This window comes from Tachypleus tridentatus, chromosome 9, assembly GCF_004210375.1.
Source record: "Tachypleus tridentatus isolate NWPU-2018 chromosome 9, ASM421037v1, whole genome shotgun sequence".
Taxonomy (NCBI): domain Eukaryota; kingdom Metazoa; phylum Arthropoda; class Merostomata; order Xiphosura; family Limulidae; genus Tachypleus; species Tachypleus tridentatus.
Window position 1 is genome coordinate 43,480,680 of NC_134833.1, and position 23,876 is coordinate 43,504,555.

General features: G+C 31.2%; 1 protein-coding gene across 1 annotated transcript in view; it reads right to left on the minus strand.

Annotated features, from left to right (window-relative positions):
- LOC143225152 (xylosyl- and glucuronyltransferase LARGE1-like) overlaps positions 1-23,876 on the minus strand; it is an 83,365-nt gene that overhangs the window by 26,452 nt on the left and 33,037 nt on the right. Inside the window, exons 6-10 of the mRNA XM_076454070.1 lie at positions 19,826-19,946; positions 17,101-17,265; positions 12,183-12,305; positions 5,592-5,745; positions 604-682 (exon numbers count right to left, since the gene is read on the minus strand). Of these exons, the coding sequence (XP_076310185.1) occupies positions 604-682; positions 5,592-5,745; positions 12,183-12,305; positions 17,101-17,265; positions 19,826-19,946 (642 nt within the window). The remainder of the gene's footprint in view (positions 1-603; positions 683-5,591; positions 5,746-12,182; positions 12,306-17,100; positions 17,266-19,825; positions 19,947-23,876) is intronic.

Genomic DNA, 23,876 nt, shown 5'->3' on the forward strand with positions numbered 1-23,876 from the left:
TGCTTTTACAGACCTAATTTTACATTAGGAGATAAAGGATTGTACTTTAAGTTTTTTTTAATTAATGATTTGTTGATGGGATCATTGAAAATTTAATTCATTGTGTTTATATAGCTAAAGAAATGCATTTCATTGCATGAAAAAATAAATCAAATTAAGAAGTTCTGGAAATTTAATGACTTAATAATTTAAAAACTAATATTCTGAAATGCTCAATATGATGGCCAGCTTTAAAATGTTTGCACGTGTTCCTTCTAAGAAGTGTAAACCAACAAATCATTTAAAAAGAATAAATTTATTTTGTGTTAATGGAGTGACTCCTAATGATAAAGAACATTTAGTATACATCATCACATGGTTACCTACCCATGTAAAAGACAACACTTCAATAAAACCTAGAAACATATGAAGTACTACTCTTCACATTCTGATAAAGTACATAATTATTAAACAAACAGTTATATAAAACATAGTTTAGTTCAGGATGTGCAAATAGGGATATGTGAAAAGTCATATGAAAGCTAACTTGAAGGTGATTTTAAACCAACAGAATTTATTCCACTGTTAGGTTCAGGAATAATTTTATGATTAAGCAAAGGATACTAAAGGGTTGAACAAATGCATCTTCTCTGTGAAGCAGCTGAAGAAGTTCGTATTTGCTTTCTGGAACACCATCTTGTTTCTACAACAATGAAGAAACCAGTTAAAATGGATACACATTCAAAATGAATTCTATCACCTTAAAGCATAAACTATTTGAATATGCACCTGAACATATTGACCATGTTGTTTTAAGTATGTCATGACAGCAACTGCATGTGTGCATCCCTAAACTATAAATTTTTTCAGTTTAAACACACCCTCATAAGAACTGTCTAATTAAACACCTAAACTATAAATTTTAATACATTAGCACAGCACATTTTTAAGATTTTTTAAAATAAATACATAATATTTAACATCAAACTGTAAATCTGTTATAATGTAATTGTGACACAGTACAGGAATAAATTTATTACAAATAATTGTCTTTACAACAATATAATTAAGAATTTGCAATAATAAAACTTTATTTTACATCCTGATGTCCAAATTTTAAGCCTCATAAAATGCCTTATTGAATTTGTTTTATAGAAGAAAAATGTTTTAAAATAATTATCACTACAAAAAGTATTAACATTTCACATTAAATTAACGAATTATTATGGTTATTTTTGTTGTTGTTGTTCAAAAAATTTACATACACTTTGTACAAAATCTATTTAATAAAGGATACTTGGTATCAAAGAAAAAGGCTAAAGCATAACTTTGTGCAGTAGTTATGTATGTAAATGCACTGATGTCACAGTTGTACCTTATTATTAAAATTTTCTTGTCAGTACTAACTATTTATCTGTCAGATTTTTGTAGACATAAAATAATTTCACTCAAGCATTGAAAGGTTATGATTGTTAAGCTACACTTTATTCACGGTGTAAAGAAGGTGCTCGGTTGAGTTTTTGATATTCATAATTTAGGAGACATGAAAGGTAGCATAGCACTGAAGCTTGTTACCTAATTAATGGAAAACTAGAATATTTACATTATATAAAAGTAATGGGAGTTCAAGTTATCAGCTTATAAATGTAAAGTATATTGATATGTTGTATCTATTAAATATGAGCTTATTTGTGTCAATTGTGCTGATGAGCTATAGCAATTAAAATAGTTTATTCATGCAAGTTGTAGAGCTGGGCAATTTAATATTTTTATCAATATAACTTATTACATATGAGAAGTATTTACATAATTAGTGTTACACTAAATATCTAATTAATCAAAATTATTATTTACAGTCATTACTTTTTTTCATTATTCCAAAACCAATTAATCAATTTATTGCAATTACATTTGTTTGAGTTTAAGCACAAAACTGTAGAACAGCATGTCTGTGTTTTGCCTACTTGTAAGCCTTATATGTGATATGTTTTTTAAAACTTCAATTTTATTCAGCTTTCAGGGGTTCAGGAGCCATTATGATTTGAGGGTCATTACCACTACATAAAGTGTAAAGTAACAAAGTGATTAATGAAAACCACTTTCTTGCATCATTCAAATTCTAGTTTGTTTGTTTCAAAATTAATATTAATATAGTTTAGGACAGACAAGATTTACAACTAATCTAAATCCCATAAAGTGAAAGCTTGTAGAATGATATTGAGATTATACAAAAGTTAAAGTTTTTCTTAAATGAATGTATTTCCAATAGATACTCATCTCCCTCACAAAAACTGTTTTCAGTTATACTGCCTTCTATTAGTGTAAATATTTGCTCACCAATAGCCTTGATGCTCCCATTTATCTATACATACTAGCATATAAATTATCATACAGCAGCCTTCTACCTACAGGAGTGCAACACTACCCCTATTATAACTAGGGCCTTTTCAAATGGAGGATGGAGGTAAGTATCTATTGGAAATAAATTTCCAGTTTAGAAACATGTCACCTTCTGATATTATATATCTTACCTCTTCTGACAGAAAACTTGAGCCCCACACTGAACCAGTGGTTGGCCATGGATAAGATGATTCTCTTGTAGAAAACACCCAAAGGAAAACCATGGTGTAAGAAGGAATTAAAAACAACATACCCATGGGAGACCCACACCACTTGTGAGCCAGGTGTATTCTTTGTCCTTGAGTAATGCATTACCAAAATGGTGGAAAATTGGACTCTGACTTAGAAGGAAGGTACCTTCCAAACACATCTGAGGACTTATATGGCTAGTCCAGCTACAACCAACACCTGATCCCCAGGATCCAACATCCAATTGATGGTAGAAAAGAGCATGCCTCAAGCAGGAGGGGCAAACTGCAATATATATCAGAGTACTACATGCACTAACTGGTGGCATCTGGAACTCATGGTAAGAAGACCATCATGCTATCTACACCAGTAGAATTCCACCTCTATATTCTCAACTGAGTGCTATTGTACACAATCAGGAGCACAGGCTTCCATGGTCCAGCACCCCAGTGGCTAGGAACTGGTAAATGGCAAGAACTCCTAAACTCCAGTAGAAAAATGATAGAAAAAATGTTTGAGAGTCTGAAGGGCCACAGCACTGGAGACAGTGCAAAGTGTGACTGTGATAATCTAGTTTGAAAAGCAATCATGTCAAAGGAGTCAATCAATCAATACCTGGTAACATCTGGAATTGCTTTACTCATGTTTGTCCATGAATGTACAGTTCAGTACAAACTTATTTATGAAACAACAGACCATGAAGGATACCTACAAGTGGCCCTGTGAAACACCCCATTTTAATGGTGTGTGTAACATGATCTTATGATATGTTCTAATAATGTATTTTGATGTACAGAGGATACCTTAAAGAAGTTGATCAAACAACAGCTAACAGTATCTCGAATTGTACATCAGCTCCATGGTAATGAAAAGCTTCAACCTCACAGTAACGTAGCATGGTACACAATCACAGGTTGAATAGTGCAGACTTAAGACTAAGCATACATGGTCATGCAACACTTGCAGTAACATAGGAACCAAATATGTAATAAAAGCCCATGCAAAGAAAAAGAAATGGATGGAGTACTTAATAATGATGCTCCCCAAGGGAAGAAGGTGAGTTGATGGATCTTATAGGAAGAAAACAGGAGAAAAGAAAAAAAAAACACTAGATGAATTAACTGGTGAATTGAATCTGGAAAGGTAATGGGAAAAAATCATGGGAGAAAGATTTCACAAAAGAAACAAAAGGATTCAGGAATCATGCAAGGGAGCAGTACATGAACATATATCATCAGAGTTCTCTGACCACACAAAAGAGGCACCCAGGATTAGAGTGGTCACAAAGGTGGTGTCAGAAACTTTTTAATACTATACACAGTAAGGTAAATATATTATAGTGATGTAAGTATATGGGTATGTTGGACCTAAGAATTATTCTGCAGTAAATGTCTGCAACTTGTTGGTGAGAAATTTAATAATAAAAGAACAGCAGTCACTTCGTTTGTTTTAAATAATATATGTATTCAAAACAAGTTAAACATATGTATAAAAACTCTTTGCACTGTGTACCATAGTTGTATCTTAAATATTATACAGTTCTCTTCTTTTGTCAAAAAGCCAATTAGGCTATTTCAATTGCTTTAAAATTCAGTTAACAAACCAAGCTAATTTTTCTCTATTTTCTTTCACAACTTTGTCAGTGTATCAGGGTTAGCAAAATACAAATTCAAACAATTGTTGTCCATAAAGCTAAAATCATGGAATTAAAAGAAAGTGGTTCTAATTTGAACATGAAAGTCGCCAAAGTATATAAAACATACTTTGTGTTTTATATATATATATATAAAGTATATAACAAAGTATATAAAACATATGTGACATTAGAGCTAAGAACATCCCAGTTTCTCTAAAGTTGATCCATGATAAGTTCGTTTAGATGAAACACAAACAAACCAATTCTACATTATCTTTACTGAACCTCTATCCATCATAAGTATTATTAAACCAATCTGCTTCCTTATCTAATTACCTATACACATATTATATTCAAGCCTTGGCACAGCTAGAACACGGCCATTTATTATCTGGTTATTGATCCTTTAAATAACATCTTCCCATCAGATAAGACTTGTTTATCATAGCAGATAGGTTGGTCACATCTAAAAGGAACTACTGTACATATGAAGAAATGAAGAGTAAAAAAAAAAAGAGCCCATATAAAATTGAGGAAGTGCACATTGGATAACATTTAAATGTTGAATAATCTGAATGATGATGATTGGTTAAGATATACTAATAGGAAACAATATGAAATATGTGATGAATTGTGTAAATCTCCATAGAATGAAGCTTAAACAATACTAACTGAAAAGATTAAAGTAAAGGAAGATGAGATGAAGAGAGAAACAAAAGATTTATTTCATGGCAAGATCATAAGAAATAACATCAATATTTCTAAAAGGCAACAGAAATACCCAAATATTAAAACTATCAAATTATGAAAACTTGAAACTTAACTGTTATGTACACTAAATTAATAAAAAACAGCAAATAAAGAATAACTAACATGGTGAGAAAATAAAATAAACAAGTCTACTTATAATACTTGACAAAGGCAAATGCTAGAAAGCACAGCTTAGTAGTTGATGGATTAAGAGTTGTCTAAACATTGTTTATCACAGTTAGTTTAACTGGTCAAGATTTTGGTCACTGGCTATGCAAAAGAGCAAAAGAATAGAGTTAAAAAAGACAAGAGATCTAACATTGAAAACATAGGACGAATAAGACATTTTATGTGGTTCCAACCAGTTATATTAAATTTCTGTTAAATTAAGATTTGCTGAAACTCACAAAAACAAAAAAAACACAAACATGAACTAATATTAAGTTTTATTTCACATATCTAATGAATACTTACTTTTACATTAACTAAATATCAAATTTCAAATATTTTATACAAATACAAACACGTCTACAAATATTTGTGAGAATAATATTTAAATATTGGTTGAACTGTACTATTCTAAAATCTTAAACTTTAAAATCTGAAATAAATTAAAAATATAATTGATGGTATTTACCTGTGGTTGTTCTAAATACTCAAATGCAGGAACAATAAATGCAGTTTTTTGGTTAAATGAATATTGTTTCAAAACAGCAAAAAATCTTTCCTTAAAACCAGGAGATGTCTGAAAGTCTGCATCTGTGAGGAGAAGATACTTTGATTGGGCTTGCCTAAAAGAAGTTAGAGATTACAATATAATAAAAGTATCTATTAGCAAGTTTTTTTCACAAATATGTGAAAGAAAATCATTTAGAAAAATTACCAATAACTATTCTCAGATTTTGAGCTTTTTAATATACCTGAAAAGCCACCTCCATATTACATATTTACATAGTAAAACACAGAAAGAGTTAGACAATTGTTTGATTATGCTCACCTTACAGAACATTTAATAATACTTTTAAACATGTATTGCAGCACCTTGCAGTTGTAAAATGGTTTTAAAAAACAAGAGGCTGAATAACTTGATACCTTCCTACAATCAATAACCTGCAGTGATGTTTTACTAAGTTACAATTTCAAACATAGATCTAAAAGCAAAATTTAAAGTGTATACATGTGTTCATGGGATTATGGCAAAAGCACACAAATATACAACACCTTGTCCTGCAATTGGAAAAAACAAAAACTTCATTTCTGTGCAAATATAAGTAAAGGAAAAACTACAAAATAAACTAAATACAAGCAAAAAACTTCCTTTAATAACTACAGTATTCTACCACACCAAACATCTCACGTGTAAATCAGTATCCATCACCTCTCCATCAATAGGTCAGCACTACTATCATTAATGCTTGTGACTCCTTCTATGCTCTACCACAGAACCATCACCTCAAAGTTGAACAGAAGGTGCAAGCACCAGAAATATGTATGAAGAAATGGTAGGAAGTGTGAGTGGAGGGAAGTATATATCAGAAATACATTTTTAGTTAGAAAAATCATAACTTCTGATACAATACTATCCCTCCACTCACATGATTAGCTTGAATGGCATATTGAATTGGAAGAGGGACCATTGTGAGGGAAGCACAGACATATCACCTGAAAGTGTCCAAAGAACACCCCTTAATTGAGAAGAACATATCAGAAAATCTGAGGAGGGACACTGCACCACTTTTGAGCCAAGTACCTTTGCCATTAAAACTGATAAGGTGAGGGGGACTAGAAAAAGAACGCAACACATATGGGTGAGAGAGAATGCTGCAACAAAGAAACATACAAGAAGTAGGATTGTTCAATTCCATGATGAAAGATTGGTAAGAGATGATGTGCTCCGAGGTATAGAGTGGCTATGGTGCAACAGACCTCACTCGGTAAGTCAACTGCCTCCAAAACCTCACTCACTGGGTACAGATATCCTTGCAACGATAGGATGAGAACCTATAGCATCTTCACCTCAAGTCCTAGAGTCCAAAGGAAACCTATCAGAAGACTTTAATGAACATACAGGAAAATCTAATGAGAGACACAGAAATATATCATCTGGAATCCTGTGGAAGGCCATCACGTGCACCTAACCCCCACGACAATGAACAAGCCCAAAACATTCTGAGTCACCAAACAATCTTATAACAAGGAAAAACCCAGGACAGAAGCAGAAACATGTCACAAAGGCATTCTGCAATCCACTGCACAGAAAATCAATTTTAAGGGATAGATGAATAACCCAAAACCTGTGTAAAGACTTATATGACTGGTTAACTCAGTCTCCAATATCTTACTCACTCACTGGGTAGTCATATCCATACAAGGATAGGAGGATGGCACCCAATTAGAGGTCATTTGGACAGCTCAGCTTGCACATCAATGCCTTGTGAGTGGATTGTGCCATCCAGAGGAAAGGGACACTTAAAGCAGGTCACAGACATAGACTTCACAAGTGTCACAACCACAAAAACTAACTGAGCAGTCTACAACAGCATGCTCCCCAATGACTGAGGGAAGAAGTAAAGGCATGCTACCTTGCAATTCAGAACACTGGAGTGAAGTCTGGCTTCCTTTATTGACTAAGGACTATGCAAGACACTATGTGCCTGCTGCAGTATCAGTGCCATTGCCACAACCATTGACACTGCTGCAGACATAATCCAATATCAGTGGAAGAGCTAAACCAGGTGTGTGATGACATTTTACTTCACTGACGATTAGTGTTGAGGAAGCAACAGCTCTTGAGAAGCTGATCAGACAGCAATGGAAAAGTAGACTATGTTCTTTTCTCCTTTTGGTCACTTCTTTCTTGTTTTCATATTTACACAATTCAGCAGCTTTCCTTCTCTTCAGGGGAGAACGTGTAAAATGAAATATGGAAGGTACATAGTCAGGTGATAGGGGATCATCACTCTTCATCCCTGAAACAGAGTACAATAATTTAGTTAAAATATAGATCTACAGGCATCATCAGTTTTTATATATATATATATATATATATATATATATATATATTCAGTTAAAAGTGTACAGTGTATCTGTTATATATATAAATATTATCTGATGATGCCTGTAGATCTATATCTTAACTAAATTATTGTACTTTGTTTCAGGGACGAAGAATGATGATCCCCCTATCACCTGACTATGTACCTTCCATATTTCATTTTAATCATCTTCATCAGGAAAACCATTCATCTTGAAGATCAGGTAACTCCCTCTACTGTGGGAAAACACTACTGTCCTAGTCTGAACTGAATGCTTATAGCCATTTTTGTGGAACTCATCCAGCAAGTTGTCTCCACTGTTATTCACTGCAGCAGCTTGGAACTGGTAAGTGGTAAGGACTCCCACACTCTACTGAAAGAAAGATGAAAATTGTATACTGGGGTGTCTGGAAAAACTGCAACACCCAATAAAGTACAATGGATAATAACAAAACCCTATTTTTAAAAGCAGACCATTCCAATGTATTCAATTGAGGCACAACAGGAATGGGCAACAATCTCCTGCTTTACTTATGCCATCTATGGGTAGTGTAGCCAGGAACAGGCATATTATAACACAAGTATCACAAGGAATTTATAGCCACGTTATCTTGTGAGACACTCACAAATGTGATCATACACAGTCATGGAAAAACATGAATAAACATGGCCTACTGTGTGAATTTGATGAAAGGATGATTGTAAATGATTATAGTCATTTTAGTGAAACTCATTCAGCATACAGACAGAATACCTGATTAGGTACCACTTGCCACAGAGCAGGACCCAAAGAGAAGATGAAGTTGAGTTCCCCTAAAAAACACCCATACCAAAGTCAGGAAAAAAGCCACATGCAGTTGGTGATACCCTGAGGAAGCAAAAACAGTGATATGGTGTGGTAGTGGAAAATAAACATGTGCAAAATCCTCCATATTCCCTATAGTAGATTCTCCTCCAGTAGCCAATGAAGAAGGTAGGTGACATAAGGAAGAAGCCACCTGGATCAAAAGTCGAACCCAAGTGGTTAAGCTGTGCAGAAACAGGAAAAATGGAAGACATGGGATAATACCACCCAGCACCTGAAATTTAGGAGACCAAAGAACCCCTCTCAAAGGTTTACATAAGACACTTCCAGGACAAACTAATACCCCACTTTCATAGACAGGTAGCCAAAGAAGGGCAAATGGAACAAGCTAAATGTGAAGCTACTTGGCAAGAGAAACTGGAAGATCTAACCAAGAAAATGATGAAAGCTAGGTGGGAAAATGGAGAAAAAGATGGTGCAGGATGGAGCACCAGTGACTGGGTTGATGGAGCAGGTTAGGACTGAAGGGATCATCTGCAGTTGAGAAACTGAAGGAATCAAGGTTCAGTAGACTAGAAAGGAGCAACCAGAACAACCATGCATGAAGTAGCATCAATGAAGGAGACCACCAAAAGAAGGAAACAGGTGGGAAGATAAATATAAAGGAACAGAAGAGACCAATCATAGCTGAAGGCACTGACAGCCAAAGCTGGAGTAAAAGAAACTGTGAACCAAAATTAAGATAACTGAGATTGAGGGCAGCAGCAAAGGAATCTATATGTGATGCACCCAAGTGCAGACAGAGCCATTGAAAAATGGCAGGATGCAGGGACCACACCTGGGATAAACAAGATGTGAAAAACAATCAAACAATTTGACATGTGTGGGCCCATGTAAACAGATGTAACTCAGGCCCCAGAGAAGAAAGTGAGACTCCTGCCAACACCAACAAAGACTGGCAAGCAAGGGAGAGAGAAGATGAAGATGAGCACCCAAGAGATCCCACATGAAGTTCCACTGGTCATAAAGGGCCCACTGAAGCAAATTCATACAAGCCCTTCCAAGATTTATGACAGGTGTCGGAGGTGACTACCACAATCTCAAGAGCTATAGAACCTCACAAATAGGAAGTAAAGGAACAGACAGCACAGTCCATAAAATGGAGTCTGAAAAGAGAAAATTGAGCTTGACTTAGATGTTAGATGAGTGTTGAAGAAAACACCCAAAAGAACAAAGTATTGGAGAGAATGAACAAGGACCTCTCCAGAGTGATCAAACATCACATACACACATCTTTGAGAAGGAGCTGATAGATAAGTAGGACTGGCAAACTCCCATTTGGAAATATAAAGAAGAAGCCAATTGTCCATGTACATGTTGCATTACAGTCCCCAGGGTATTATTATGCTGAACAACAGGGCAAACATTCAACAAAAACAGATGACACAAAAACAAGACTGAAGGACAAAACCCTAAAGGTATAACATTTCATAATAGGCAAACTGGCAGCAGCAAAACCTGTGTGGAGCAGACATGACACCGGTTTGGGTATGAGGACAAAGACTGCCTAGGATAGACATTGATATGAACAGAAACCCCGAGATGGAAAAAGGAAAAGCCATGTATTGCCATGAAGTATGTCAAACAGTGGTACTGCAGGAAACTCTGATACTCAGTGTCTGCAAGAGTAAAATCAGGAAATGGAGCTCGGAGCCATGCCAGGAGAACATCTCACAAGGAAAAACAAGGAGTCCCATCAGACAAATACCACCCATGACAACTAGGACAGAGTAAACCCAAAATGTCATAAAAATGGGGCCATGAGAATAGCCTTTATAAACAGAACCAAACAACAGGTCCACAAAAATATAGCATCACAGACAATAAAAAACCTAAAGAGATGTGAATCACCTGTGTCAAGCCATAGCTAAAGAAAACACCTAGCCAACAAGGGAAGGGAAGAGGAGTAAATGCCACCAGAAATCCCATAGGGTTCCAGCAAAAAAAACCTCAGTTGGGAAGAGGAAGATCAATGCTGGAAAATGAAGAAAAGTAGGATAAACTGAACCAATCTAGTTGTCCAAAATGTGGGAGCTCATCTGAAAAGTTACAAGAGTGGACTAAATGGACAAAAATAGCAGGAAAATGGTGTATCAATACCATCACCAAACGGGATAACAAAAACACAGTATAAACCAAAAAGAAGGAAATGAAAAAAACAAAAAAACAACAGAAAGAAATAAAACAACACATACCTGAGATTCATGCTTTAAAAACAACTGACTAGGGCTGAGCAGAAGGTGTGGAAGGGCATGGTGAATACTGCCAAATGAGAAATGATAGTCTGGTGGTGATGTGTAGAGGTAGTCACACATGTCACATGTAGAAGAAACAGTCTTATGACCTACACAGGATTTTTTTTAGTAGGTTTGAATAATATATTCATAGATGTTTTTTATATAGACTTCTGAAACAAAAATTACATGAACAATTATAATACAAAGAACAAACTGATGAATTTTATATTTTTCTAACCATTGAAAAAATCAACTTTTTTGTTACTGTCAATATTTTAGCAGTCTTAAGCCATTGAGATAGGAGATCTTGAGTGCTGTTTCAAAAACAAGTCTTTTTTTTTCAATCTATTTTCTTTCCCATGTGTTATTGTAGATTTTTTTTGAAATTCCTGGGCAAACCCAATTACAAACCACTATAATGATTCATGGTATTTTTCATCTAATTGAATAAGCAATAACATTTTTAGCAACAATATAATGAACCACATAAATTGCAAACTTAAATAATTAAAACTTAGCAGACAATAGTGATCTTTTATTAAAATTAGATCCAAATGTAGGTTTAAATATGAACAGAAGTATGAAGACCTCTGTTCATTTTATCTTTTTGTTCAAGCCAGCAGAAGAAAACCAGTATCAGTAGAATTATTATACAAAGTAACAACACAGACTAAATGATTACACTTTTTTTTATAATAATCCTGTGTTATAATTAGATCACATTTAATTTATCAAGTGGTGAATATCAATAACTTTATGCTATTGTAAATGGTTCCTCTGTATTCCTCTGAATGAATGACTGGAAAGAGACAAAATTATTGAAAGCTAATATTACCATATACTTATCTGCATACATTGTGTGCATGCATGCGTGTGTGTGTGTGTGTGTGTATAAAGCCCTTAACATTAATGCCATAAAAAGAATTTCTAAACAGATCTAAAATGGAAAAAAAATGGCATTAGAAGGATTAATGCTAATTCATCTAAAACTTGATTGTGTTATCATAATCTAAAAATCTCATACTTTAAGCATATAACATATATATAAACAATGCATTCATTAACTTTATTTAATTCTTTCCTTCACTTACTTAATGGCAATGTTTCTGAGTGTATTAATTGGATAGTCTTCTAAGCTTGCCAAACTTGACACAACTGTTACAGAGCTCCCTGGATGTAAGCTCAATTCATTAACCTTCTTCTGAATATATAACCTTAAAAAAATATATATATAACCACTTTATTTCTTTACTCCACAATAAATAATAAATGAAAAATACAAATAGATGACATTACAAATGTGCCATAATAAAAGTTCTTGGTTCTAAACATTGCACATAAAGTTCTTCAAACTGAAGCATTAACAATCAATTAATTTTGCAAATATCTCAAAAACGGAACTAAACAAGTAATACAATTCAACTGATTACTTCCAAAAGTAAATAATAATCATAATACAAACTGCAAAATCAATAAGTATTGTATATACTGGTATAACAAATGACTGCCAGCATGATTAAAATGAATGCCTGCAATAAATGATTGACATGACAAGTGATCAGTAACAAACTGTTCATAGCAATTGTCAACTAAATAACAATGATCATTTATCACCAACCCCAAGGCCAAAACTTTTATTTGAGGGAATTCTGTTCCTCAGAATGCCTCTTGCTGAATATTTACTCAGTTTTAGTGAGGTATTTCAATTTTTTTTACACATTTTTCTATCTTTGCTATTTTTCTGGCATTATTCTACCAATGTTACTTATTTTCTGACTTATTTTTCACTACTGTTGATGATGATGGTGGTAATAATATTCATAAATGTGATAAAAATAATTATTTGTCATGGTCATCAGTTACTAGCTATATATGAAGCTATATATAACTACTGTCACAAAGCCAATTCATATTCTTATTAACTTACATAAGTCCAGCTGAATGTGCATCTACTGGCAACTTATCAAACATGGATACACAAACACAAGGCTTACAGACACACATCATGCATGTATATCACACACTAACATTCCAGGTTAAGATAAATTTCCAAGATAAAACTATATATTAGTTCACCAATACCATGATAAAGAAATAATATTCTCTTTGAAAGTTTATTATGTAATGGTAGATTGGACAAAAATCAACAGAACAGTTAAAATATCACTCCAAATTAGGTATACTTATCTCTCAAAATTTAAATACTAAAAGCTATTCTTGTTAAGTTTGCTCTTGTGCTGTAAACAACCATATGACTTTAAATTCTGACATCCATGAATATGATAAGGACAATTATTTGTCACGGTCATCATTACTAGTGACGAGGTGCCAATTGTCACTTGTCATGAAACTATATACATTGTACAAATACTGTTACAAAGTAAATCCAGCATTCATTTCTCAAAATGCTAGGTTTTTCTCACTGCACTACTTTGGCCAACTCAACAATGGTTCCCAATTACCTCAATTTCTGTACTGGGAATCAGTATCATTAATACCTTGGAAACAATTTCTATGACAACCTTAAACTTACATTTTTTTGCACTGATATTTAATGTCTACATCTTCAAAACTGTCTGCTCTTTAGCCCCTGTCTGAGAAGCTAGATTGTCTTCTCCAGTGAGCTACTACAAGCTGCCTGCATGCATGCCTCATGAAACATTTTTTATTATATTATCATTTATTTTACATAAATTAATTTTAACTTACCTAAAAAGATTCCTTTTTTACATTTTAGTTACTTTTATAATAATAAATGAAGAATAAACAGGAAAACCAAGAAATATATTTACCAAACCTGATTGCTGTTGATTGTCTAGGATATGTAAACCTACTATTCTATACTAATGGTAGTAATGAAATAAATAATTTTTATTTAATTAAATATTTAGCCAAGTTTTAACATCCTAAAAAGTAAACAATTTCTCATAACTCCTACAATTTTTCTGGCTTTCTAACTTTGTGACAAAAGCTATTAAAAATTAATCTAAGATAACTGTTAACTTTCCCACAGAAAAAAAAAGGTTGTATTCTGAGTTAAACTGATGCTCACCTCATCAGAATACAATATTATACAATACATCACATGATGGATAAAAAAACTCGATTTTCTAATGTTAAAATATAATTAAATGTATGAGATAGCCATTAACAACTTCTGAGAGAGAAGATGTGACAGAAGGGGTCTAAATTTTCCATTTGATAGCTCTGAACACAAACAAAATTGAAGGCTATAAAAAGTTTGGTTTGTCTGAGCAATAATGATTTTATCATGAGTAAGTTATGTTTCATTTTATACTTTTTGAAGGGGTGGTAGATCAAATAGAGGAGACTAGATACCTCAAGAAAATGTGTCACGTGTCATACTAGGAGAATTTAAGATTTTTTAAAATAAGTCCTTGTGGAAACTTAAAACTTGTATACTATTAAAATATGGATCAATTGCTTATATTTTATGCTACAGTAATTGGTATAATATAAACATAAAGTAGTTTAATAAAATTTTGAATGTAAGATGCTAAAACTTTGTGTCATGCACAGTAAAGGATACCCAGGGTGACAGGATTAACCCAATGTCAATGTTACCATTTTTAAACCTCTTCTGTACATGTTTACTGAGTTACATTCAAAATTTAATTAAACCACTCTAATATGAATGTATTTAATGAAATTATTATTGAGTATGTTATAACTTAAAGTTTTGTATTATCAAGTTGTATTCCTTTATTTTAAAAAGAAACATTTAAAACTGCAAGGTTTTGCTGTCAAATGATCCACCTACAGTTATAGGTCTAATCTTTACAAATTATTATGTGATACTATGAAAATATAATAAAGACTGTCAGCATACAAAGTCAAATTGATGTTCCACCTGTTTTTCATTAGCTTCTGGAATATTTTCAAGAATTTCTTATTGGGGGTTTTACATTCTAATATTTCTGAGCTTAAAGTCAGCCATGCCCACTTGCAAAGTCAAAGCTGTGTTGCTAGGTTACAGTTTAAAGTTGAATGACATGCTTATAATAACTAAAATGAGGAGATTTTCCAATATTCAGTTTTAGCCTGAAGATACTTCTACCACTGTATGGATTTGTAGCACGAGATAGAAAATTAGTTCATTGTTCTCTTGAAGTGTACCCAATGTTTGGCAAGTGTTTCTTACCTTAAATGCATTAGGTTGCTAAACAGTTAGATTGCATTTAGATTTCACATTTATATTTTAATTAATTATTATTATTTGTGCTTACAACTGCATATTTGAAAATTTTATGGTTGTATACATTTAACTCAACAAAGTTTGATTTTGTGTGTGCAAGAGTTAGCAAAAGAGATTGTGGATGACTTTTGCCCAGTAACAAATATTACAATCACAGGTTCATGTTGGCAAAAACATATTGACATACCTATAATTAAAATAAAAAAAAAAGAATCGGAGAAGAGAATTAAAAATAAACTATAAGTGAAAAGATAAAAATGTGAAATTATTCATATGAGAAAAAACAAAATTATAAAACAATCTATAAACATTTAAAATATATATACATATTTCCTTTTCTTAAATTTAGTCATTTCATTGCACTGTATGATCTAGAGTTAATGATATAACAGAAAAATATAAACATTTACTTTAGAAAATACTTAATATTCATTTAGGAGGCTCAAGCAATTAAGCAAATAAAATTTGAAATCTATAACATAATAAATAGTATTTTTACACTCAATAATCACATTGCCCATGACCTATTCTGATTCTGAGTGGATATAACTACATTAAATAGCAAATATTTTATAATAAATAGTAGAAAAATTCAAAATTAAATGTCTTATTTTCCTAAAAACTTCATAATATTAGCATCATGCAAGACAAATTTAAAATGATTTTATCAACTACTTTCATTTTTATAAAGAATTTCTACGAAAATTGCACACCTGCTTACATTGTAAGTAGTCATTATTATCAGGTTAATAACCAAAACAAAGAATTTGAATACCATATAATCACAACAAACTCAAGTTCTTATTAATTTAAGGATACTTCAACATATAATCCTAAATAATTTAATTCATAATCTTCAAATAAATGAATTTAAGTTCAAAATGCAAAAGCATAGGACAAACTTGGTCAAGTCATGATACAGAATGTAACACCTTCAGTTGAACAATCACACCTAAGCAGACTTACCATACCCTGAATTAAAATGCTGTAAATTTTGTAAACATAAATATACACTGTAGGAAGGTAAGATATGTGGTATCTACATACCATAATAATTAAGTATATTATAATTCAGTCAATTATTAAAAAATAATTATGTACTGAATATTTTGAACCTTTCAGTTATTTGTAGTATAGATATTACTTATTATTATACTTACTACTATGAAATTCTACAATTTCATGAACTACATAAAAATAAAAAATAGTGATATACTTTTTCATACATTTTAGTTCAGGTCAATTAATTAAAAAAGCTAAGAAATCTTATATTTTAGTTTTACTAAGAGAGATTTCTTTATAAAATTTTCTCATAGTTTTTTGTTAGTAAAAAATCATGCAATGTTTTAAGTTTTTATACTGCAAAACTGTTTCAGTTAACATCATTTAACTCACATAATCCTTTTTCTCTTTCTTTCAGTTATTTTTGAAGCTTTTCTTTTAATAAATTTTAATGAAAGTCTCTGGCTATGCTATATTCTAACTTACACAATTAAAGTACAAGTTATCAGATTTTCACATTATCCCAGTTATATACAGAAGACATTATTTTATAATATAATCAAACTCAAAACAAAAAGCAAACAGAACTAACCTGCAGTAATTATATGTCAAATAACTTTAAAATAACAAAGAAAGAAAAACTTTGATAAACCAGAAAATGGCAGTAACATTGTCATACCAAAAAAAACAGTACACATTATTACCTAAAATGTTAGATTTCAGCTATCTATCATCATAAAATTACCTTCATTACTTAAGAACAAAAGGTAAGCAAGTAATAAACTAATTACCTTTGCCATTCTATGTTACTTTCTTTCTGACCTTTCCATGAAATATAGATTACTAAAGATACTGGCCCTTCCCAGGAAGACAAGCTTCTTTGTAGGACTCCCATTCTGTCCATTGATATCTGTGTTACAAGTGTTACATCTTTCTGCTTCAAATTTGTATTATGCCTGAAATTGGGACAATAACTCTTATTTAACTAAAGTACCACCTAAAACCTCTAAAATAGCTAAAAACATAGATATTGAAAGCATTTTTACAATACCTCTACTCAGTCATATAAAAAATAAATGTCCTTATGAATTCCCAATTTTCATGCTACCTATTCTAGTAAATACATATTATACTTCCCATTCAGTTATCATTGTATTAGTTTTACACATTTATCAGTTTTATACCACAGACTAAGTAAAATTTAACCTCTACTAAATTAAGTGAGTTTTTAAATTAATCCCCTTGTTGCTTTAATCACCAATGTATTATTTTGTGCATAATATGATGGTTGTCAAAGCATATCAATCTTATGAATACATGGTTAATTAAACTTTTTAACAACAATTTACATATAATTACTCATAATTTTAGACAAGAACCTTGACTACAGAAATGGCATGTTTAACATCTATATATATATATTTATCTGAGAGTGAATTCTCAATCATAAAACACTGCATATCCACCATGGATAGAATTAATGCTCTTCAAATTGCAGAGGTAAGTCTGCTTGTTATGTACCATTATTAACAGTGCTCTAATAAAAAAAATAAGCACATAAATAGAGAGAACGAAAAACAACTAGAAAGGATGACACACTGTAACAGGCACCATACTGGGCTCCACTTGAGACAAATGGACAAGATTGGAAAGGATAGTCTATTGTTGCACTGATGTAACTTGTGACAATAAGAACTCAGGGATCATGTTAAACATGTAATAATAATAATAATAAATTTATTAAGCAATAAATTAGACACAAAAATCAAATAACAATATAAAACCATCAACAAAGAGTTAACTCGTCCTGTGATGGTTAAACACATAATAAAGTAAAATCAAAACTTACAAAATCAAAATAAAGTTCCCAGAATATTATCATCAGTATTTAAGATCCATTGTTTTAAGTATTTCTTTTGATTAACACGATTAATAGAAGATCTTATACTATAAGGAATAAAATTATGAATCTGAGGTGCCAAATAAAGATATTGATGAAGTGTAACTGTTTTGTGTGGGTACATTAATTGGAAAAAAAGATTGAAGTCGTGTAAAATATGAAGTGACTTTAAAAGGCCTATTAAAAGAAACATGCATTGTAGATAAAGCTAAAAAATATAAATAAAGTTTATCATATGAAAGAGGGGAGTTAAATTTACTGAAATCGGTATCAAGCCTATGAGTAAAAATAAGAGAGAAAACACTTTTTGCAACTTGTGAATAGGAATTAAAAAAGTCTTATATGTGCCACCCCAAATTGAAATACAATATTGTAAGAAAGATTGAAAGAGAGCATAATATACACTTAACAAAATATGATAAGGAGCACAATGACTAAGTTCAAAATTAGCATAGAACTATATTTTAATTTATTAACTAAAGAATTAATATGAAATTGCCAATTTAATTTTCGATCTAAAATAATTCCTAAATATTTAACAGAGGAAACTTGAGTCAATTTGGGACACTTACAATTAGGGTAAGTATAACAATCATTGGAATGATAAAAAATAGAAGGAAAAGCTGGAATGACACCATAAAGGTTAAACTGAAGAAGAAAAGATTTAGATATATTTAAGGATAAGCCATTACAGAAAAGCCAATTTTTAATTTTATTAAGATCACTAGAAATAATGGCTTCATTAATTAGATTTGGCTTACTATAAACAACAGCAATATCATTGGCATAGGCTTGGATATCTCCAGAAAACTGTTGGTAAAGAATATCATTTATATAAATGAGAAATAATAAAGGGCCCAGAACAGAACCTTGTGGTACTCCAACATTAATTGTAAGCCAATCACTATAATTATTATGCTATTATTATGCTGCAAAAATAGGGCCATATATAAATCCTGAAGATAAAATGCTGGTAAAAGGACAACAGTTAAGGTCACATTACAACTTGGAAGGTCCCAACAACATAGAAACCACACATGAAAATCCAAAGCCAAAAAACAAACAAGCCAATAAGGAGGAAAGATGGGAAAAGATGTCACCAAAAAACCCCTCAGGATTTTGATAGAGACCCTCAGAGAGAATAAGAATGGCAAAGAGATACTGTTAAAGAGTTATGAAGGGAAGACAAAGGCAGGAATATTGGGCAAGCATAATTGCATATAGAGGAAAGTACTATATGGAATCACTTCTTTTATATGTGGTTTTTCACTAGCTTACTTCATTAAAATTTCCATGCACATACATGCACACACATGGATAAGTAATAACATCCAGGTGCAACCCTCAGGATACATGTGATATGGGTGTAAAATTTCAACTTTCTAGGTTCTTTCCTCTTGGAGCTATGGTAGCCACATAGATAATTTTATTATAGATTACATCCAATTTATGTCTAATTTATTTTACATGTTCTCTTAAATGTATGTTCAATGTTCATCTCCTGTTTAAAATCTGTATACAATCTGATATTATAAGTACTCATGTTCATTGAACAGAAATTAGAAACCACAAACAATGCATTTTATAGGTCTCTATTTTCAATTTTAAAAACTTACCCCTGTTTTTGTGGAATAACAATATGAACCTTTTTGACACGAAACTTGTTACTAGTTTCATGTGAACCAGGGCAAGGATCAATAAAGTCCACAGATGTAACTTTTCTTTCTTGAAAAAGAGCTAAGGGTAAATTTACTGTACAAATTAGTATATAAAATATTTATCCTTTCCAACATGACAATTTTATGCTCCAAAGTTGATATATTATTTGATTCATACTTTGCATGAGTAAATATACATTTATTATATAAATAGTTTACTTTCTGTCAAAACTGGTTCATAATTGACAGTAAGTTACCACTGTAAAGGAGACATAAAAACAATTTAAGAACTTGTATGTTAATGAAAGTAATCCTGTATACTGAAAGAACAAAAAATACTTCAAGCCATAAGCCAAAACAACAGGAAACTAAAATTTAATAACAACAAGAATGTGCTGCATTATCACTGACATACATCAGGTGATAAGTCTAGCTTAATTTTAAGTTAGTCAGAAATGTAAGATAATCTTTATAAGTATAATACTAAAACATCATTAAACATTAAAACCATCAAAAGTAAATGAAAATAATTATAAATTAAACTTGATGAAAGTAATTACATGAAAACACAAATCATTTGGTTTTGAAGGTCAACACAATATATGAAACATAATGCACTTATGAATGAACATCTATGTATTGCTCAAGTATATGACACACTACAATAATAACACACACAATAGCTGTTCACCAAGAAAACTGTGTCAATTCTCTGTTACTCATACTTCAGAAAAATGCAACATTAGTATAACGTAATAGGTTTAGTATAGTAAAACTAATAAATATTACAAAAGATTTTCTAAAGTTTAACTTCACAAAACATTTAAGGCACTTTACAGTAGAATTGTAAATCACCATATCATATTGTCATGTGTTATAATTATGTGCACAAAAGAAATCCAGAATCATGATATCTGACATAGTGGCATTATAAGCCTAACTAAGTTCTACATCAAAGTTCTACAGCATACATAAAAAAACATTAAAGAATTTTGTAGTAATAACATACTTTGGGTTATGTAAGTGAGTCACTGTATATAGAGAGAGATTAATTGACCAAAATTCAAGCAAATACTGATCAACAGTAGTGAATGGATAAGTTTTGGTAAACCACAGAGTCCTGGAAAATATTATTGGTTGGACTACTGTTTAAATATTGTCAGTTTACATTTTGGTACTCAATGCAACAAAAATAAGAATTAAGTACATGGTCTAACAGCTTATTTAAAAACCTAAAAAAAAACTGGAGAGCTCCTTACAACATAATTTAAAATATAATACACAATACCTAAGTCAACTCTGAAAGAAGAATTACTTGTATAATTCTAATGTTTCTTTTTCTTTAACAAACTATAGAAAATTATTGTAAAAATACAGTATCCAATGTTAAAGCATACACTGACACTGAGTTAATTACATTTTAATGAAATATTTACACTGAGTACAGAATCTCGTATTATGTGAAATAAGCAATGATATAATATTATAGATAAGAAGATCAAATAAAGTAGGTGAGAGAAGTAACTGAAGGTAAAATATCCAATGATATTTGTACAGATGAAAATTTACTGTAGATACATATTATATACTACTTAAGTGTCTCATGATTTTACAAGGTAGTCACTACTGTTACAATATTTTAATTCTGATGTAGTTCAAAGACCAAAATGAAAGCAATCTAAAAACTAAAATACTTCAAAGAAACAGATGACCAGTAACTCAGAAAATTAGAAAGAAATATCAGATCAAAGCAAAAGTACATTTCCAAATACATATAAAAGCTCTAAACAACAGTACAGAAAAGGTTGATTAACAAAGAACTAGGTATCCTATTAATAAAAAAAGAAATAGTACAAGTAATATAAAAAAAATTGAAAAATGTATAACTATATATATACTAATTTTTTCTTAGCTACACATTTAGGACACAAAAAACATTCAGTAAGATAACTGAAGCGGTCTCATGGAATGCAATGAAAATAAATGTAAAATAATTCTATATACAATGCATAATTTACAGAGACAAAAAAAAAGTATTTGTTGCCAAGTGTATAGTTAATTTCTAGTAACTTACCTACCTTCTTCCTTGCAAGTATTACAGTCTAACATCAAAACACATGAATAAGTAATTTGCCATTGTAGCTACACCTTAGAATAAAGCAACACAACAATGTTGGACTCATTGAGTATATGCCTACTAAACCTTTGACAATAATTACTAAAATACTTAATTACACATAATCAATGTATACAGGAAGTAACTGAAAATACAACTTTCCCCACTTTCAGCTTAATGATTCTTTATGTTTAAAAACCAAAAAGTAAGATTTTACTTAATCATAAACATCAACTAAAATCTTTACCAACTCAAAATGGGAAAAAAAGAGAAAAAGAGGAAAGAAATGATACTTAAGCATAAGTAAAGAAAGCAAAAAATAAAAACAAAACTTCTTGAGTGGTAGCAAGAAAGGAAAGAATTCAGCATACAAGCAAGGGTTAACTAAGCATTACTAACTTGAACTGTACAAACTCAGTAATTTGTAACAGTACTCTAATGATATTAAAACCTCAAAATATCACCAGAATTCTCGAAAATATTAGTTAACAGAAAAGTGAAGTCTAGTAACCCTGACAATTTATAAACAAAATAAAGAAACATTTTGGTCAGTATTTCACTATTACATAGTTTTAAAGTGATTAGTTTTATAACCTTCAATAATTTTGGCAAAAGCAAATATCATCTTCCTTATCTTAAATCATGTCAAAAATACAGCATAAATAATTTTAACTACAAATAATTTTTTTTCAATAATTCAGAACAGCTTTACTTGCTACATAAAATTTCATTAGGTTCAAAATTCATATTTTAATAATATTTATTAATTAATAGCTCAGTAGCACCCCATCATTACTGAGAATCATCACACATCTGACACCTCTCTCTCTCTCAACCAAATTTCACATCTTCAATTACAAAGTAAAATTTCATTGCAATAGCTCACAGCTTCACGTTTTTATGGTAACCAGTAATCATGCTTCTAATATATAAAAAATCTGAAATCCCTTTTTTTTTTTTTTACCTTAGCATCAAGTGGTCTTACTGTCCTTTTACTAAATTATTTACTAACTTGCTGAACTTAAAATACCTAAAGTGAATTTTCACCATAAAATAAAATTTTTCATATCCTGCAAATACAAATTACCTCCAGATAAGTTGCATCTCAGGGAAAAAGAACAGTAAATGATTTTTTTTTATATCCATCAGTTCAAGAAACACTAAGAAACATATTTATCCAATAGTAAAACATTTGCTATCATACTTAATCTAACAAACAGTTTGTTAACAAGAAAAAGTGGATCATTTCTACATTGAAGTAAATTTACATTTGATTCCTTGCATAAATATGTTATCTGTTGTTAATATACTACAATCATAAAATAAACTTAAAAAACAAATCATTCCACAGTTACTTTTTAACTCATAATGTTAAGGATGGAGTTACTAATTCCCTCACTTCTCAACTAATTCTCTAAAGTATGTCATTATCCTGTCCAAATTCACTTTACTTTTAACCCGTACAAGGACATCCCATGTTTAAGTATATTATTATTTTCGAACTGCCTAATGTTCATAAACATTTGTACAATCACTGTGGATGATTGCAAGATTACTACAAGTTAAGCTGCTGTGCATTTACAAAAATTATATTATGCAACAATGGTTTGAGTGTACAAAAGTAACTTTTTCTTCAAAGTGAGGTTTCAGTCAAAGCTAATCAGATTGTTTTAGTACACGATTATTGTACACAAGAAGCATTTTGTCAACTTATAAACAAGTTCATTTTCTACATCTAACACAAAAAGACTGTGTAAAATATAAGATTTATTCAAATGTGTAACACATCAATTGAAAATTCTTACAAATAATTAGAAAGCCCACATTCAACAGAAAAAAATGTTTTATTGAAGTTTACATAAGGAAGCATAGCATCTCAAGCAATAACTTAAA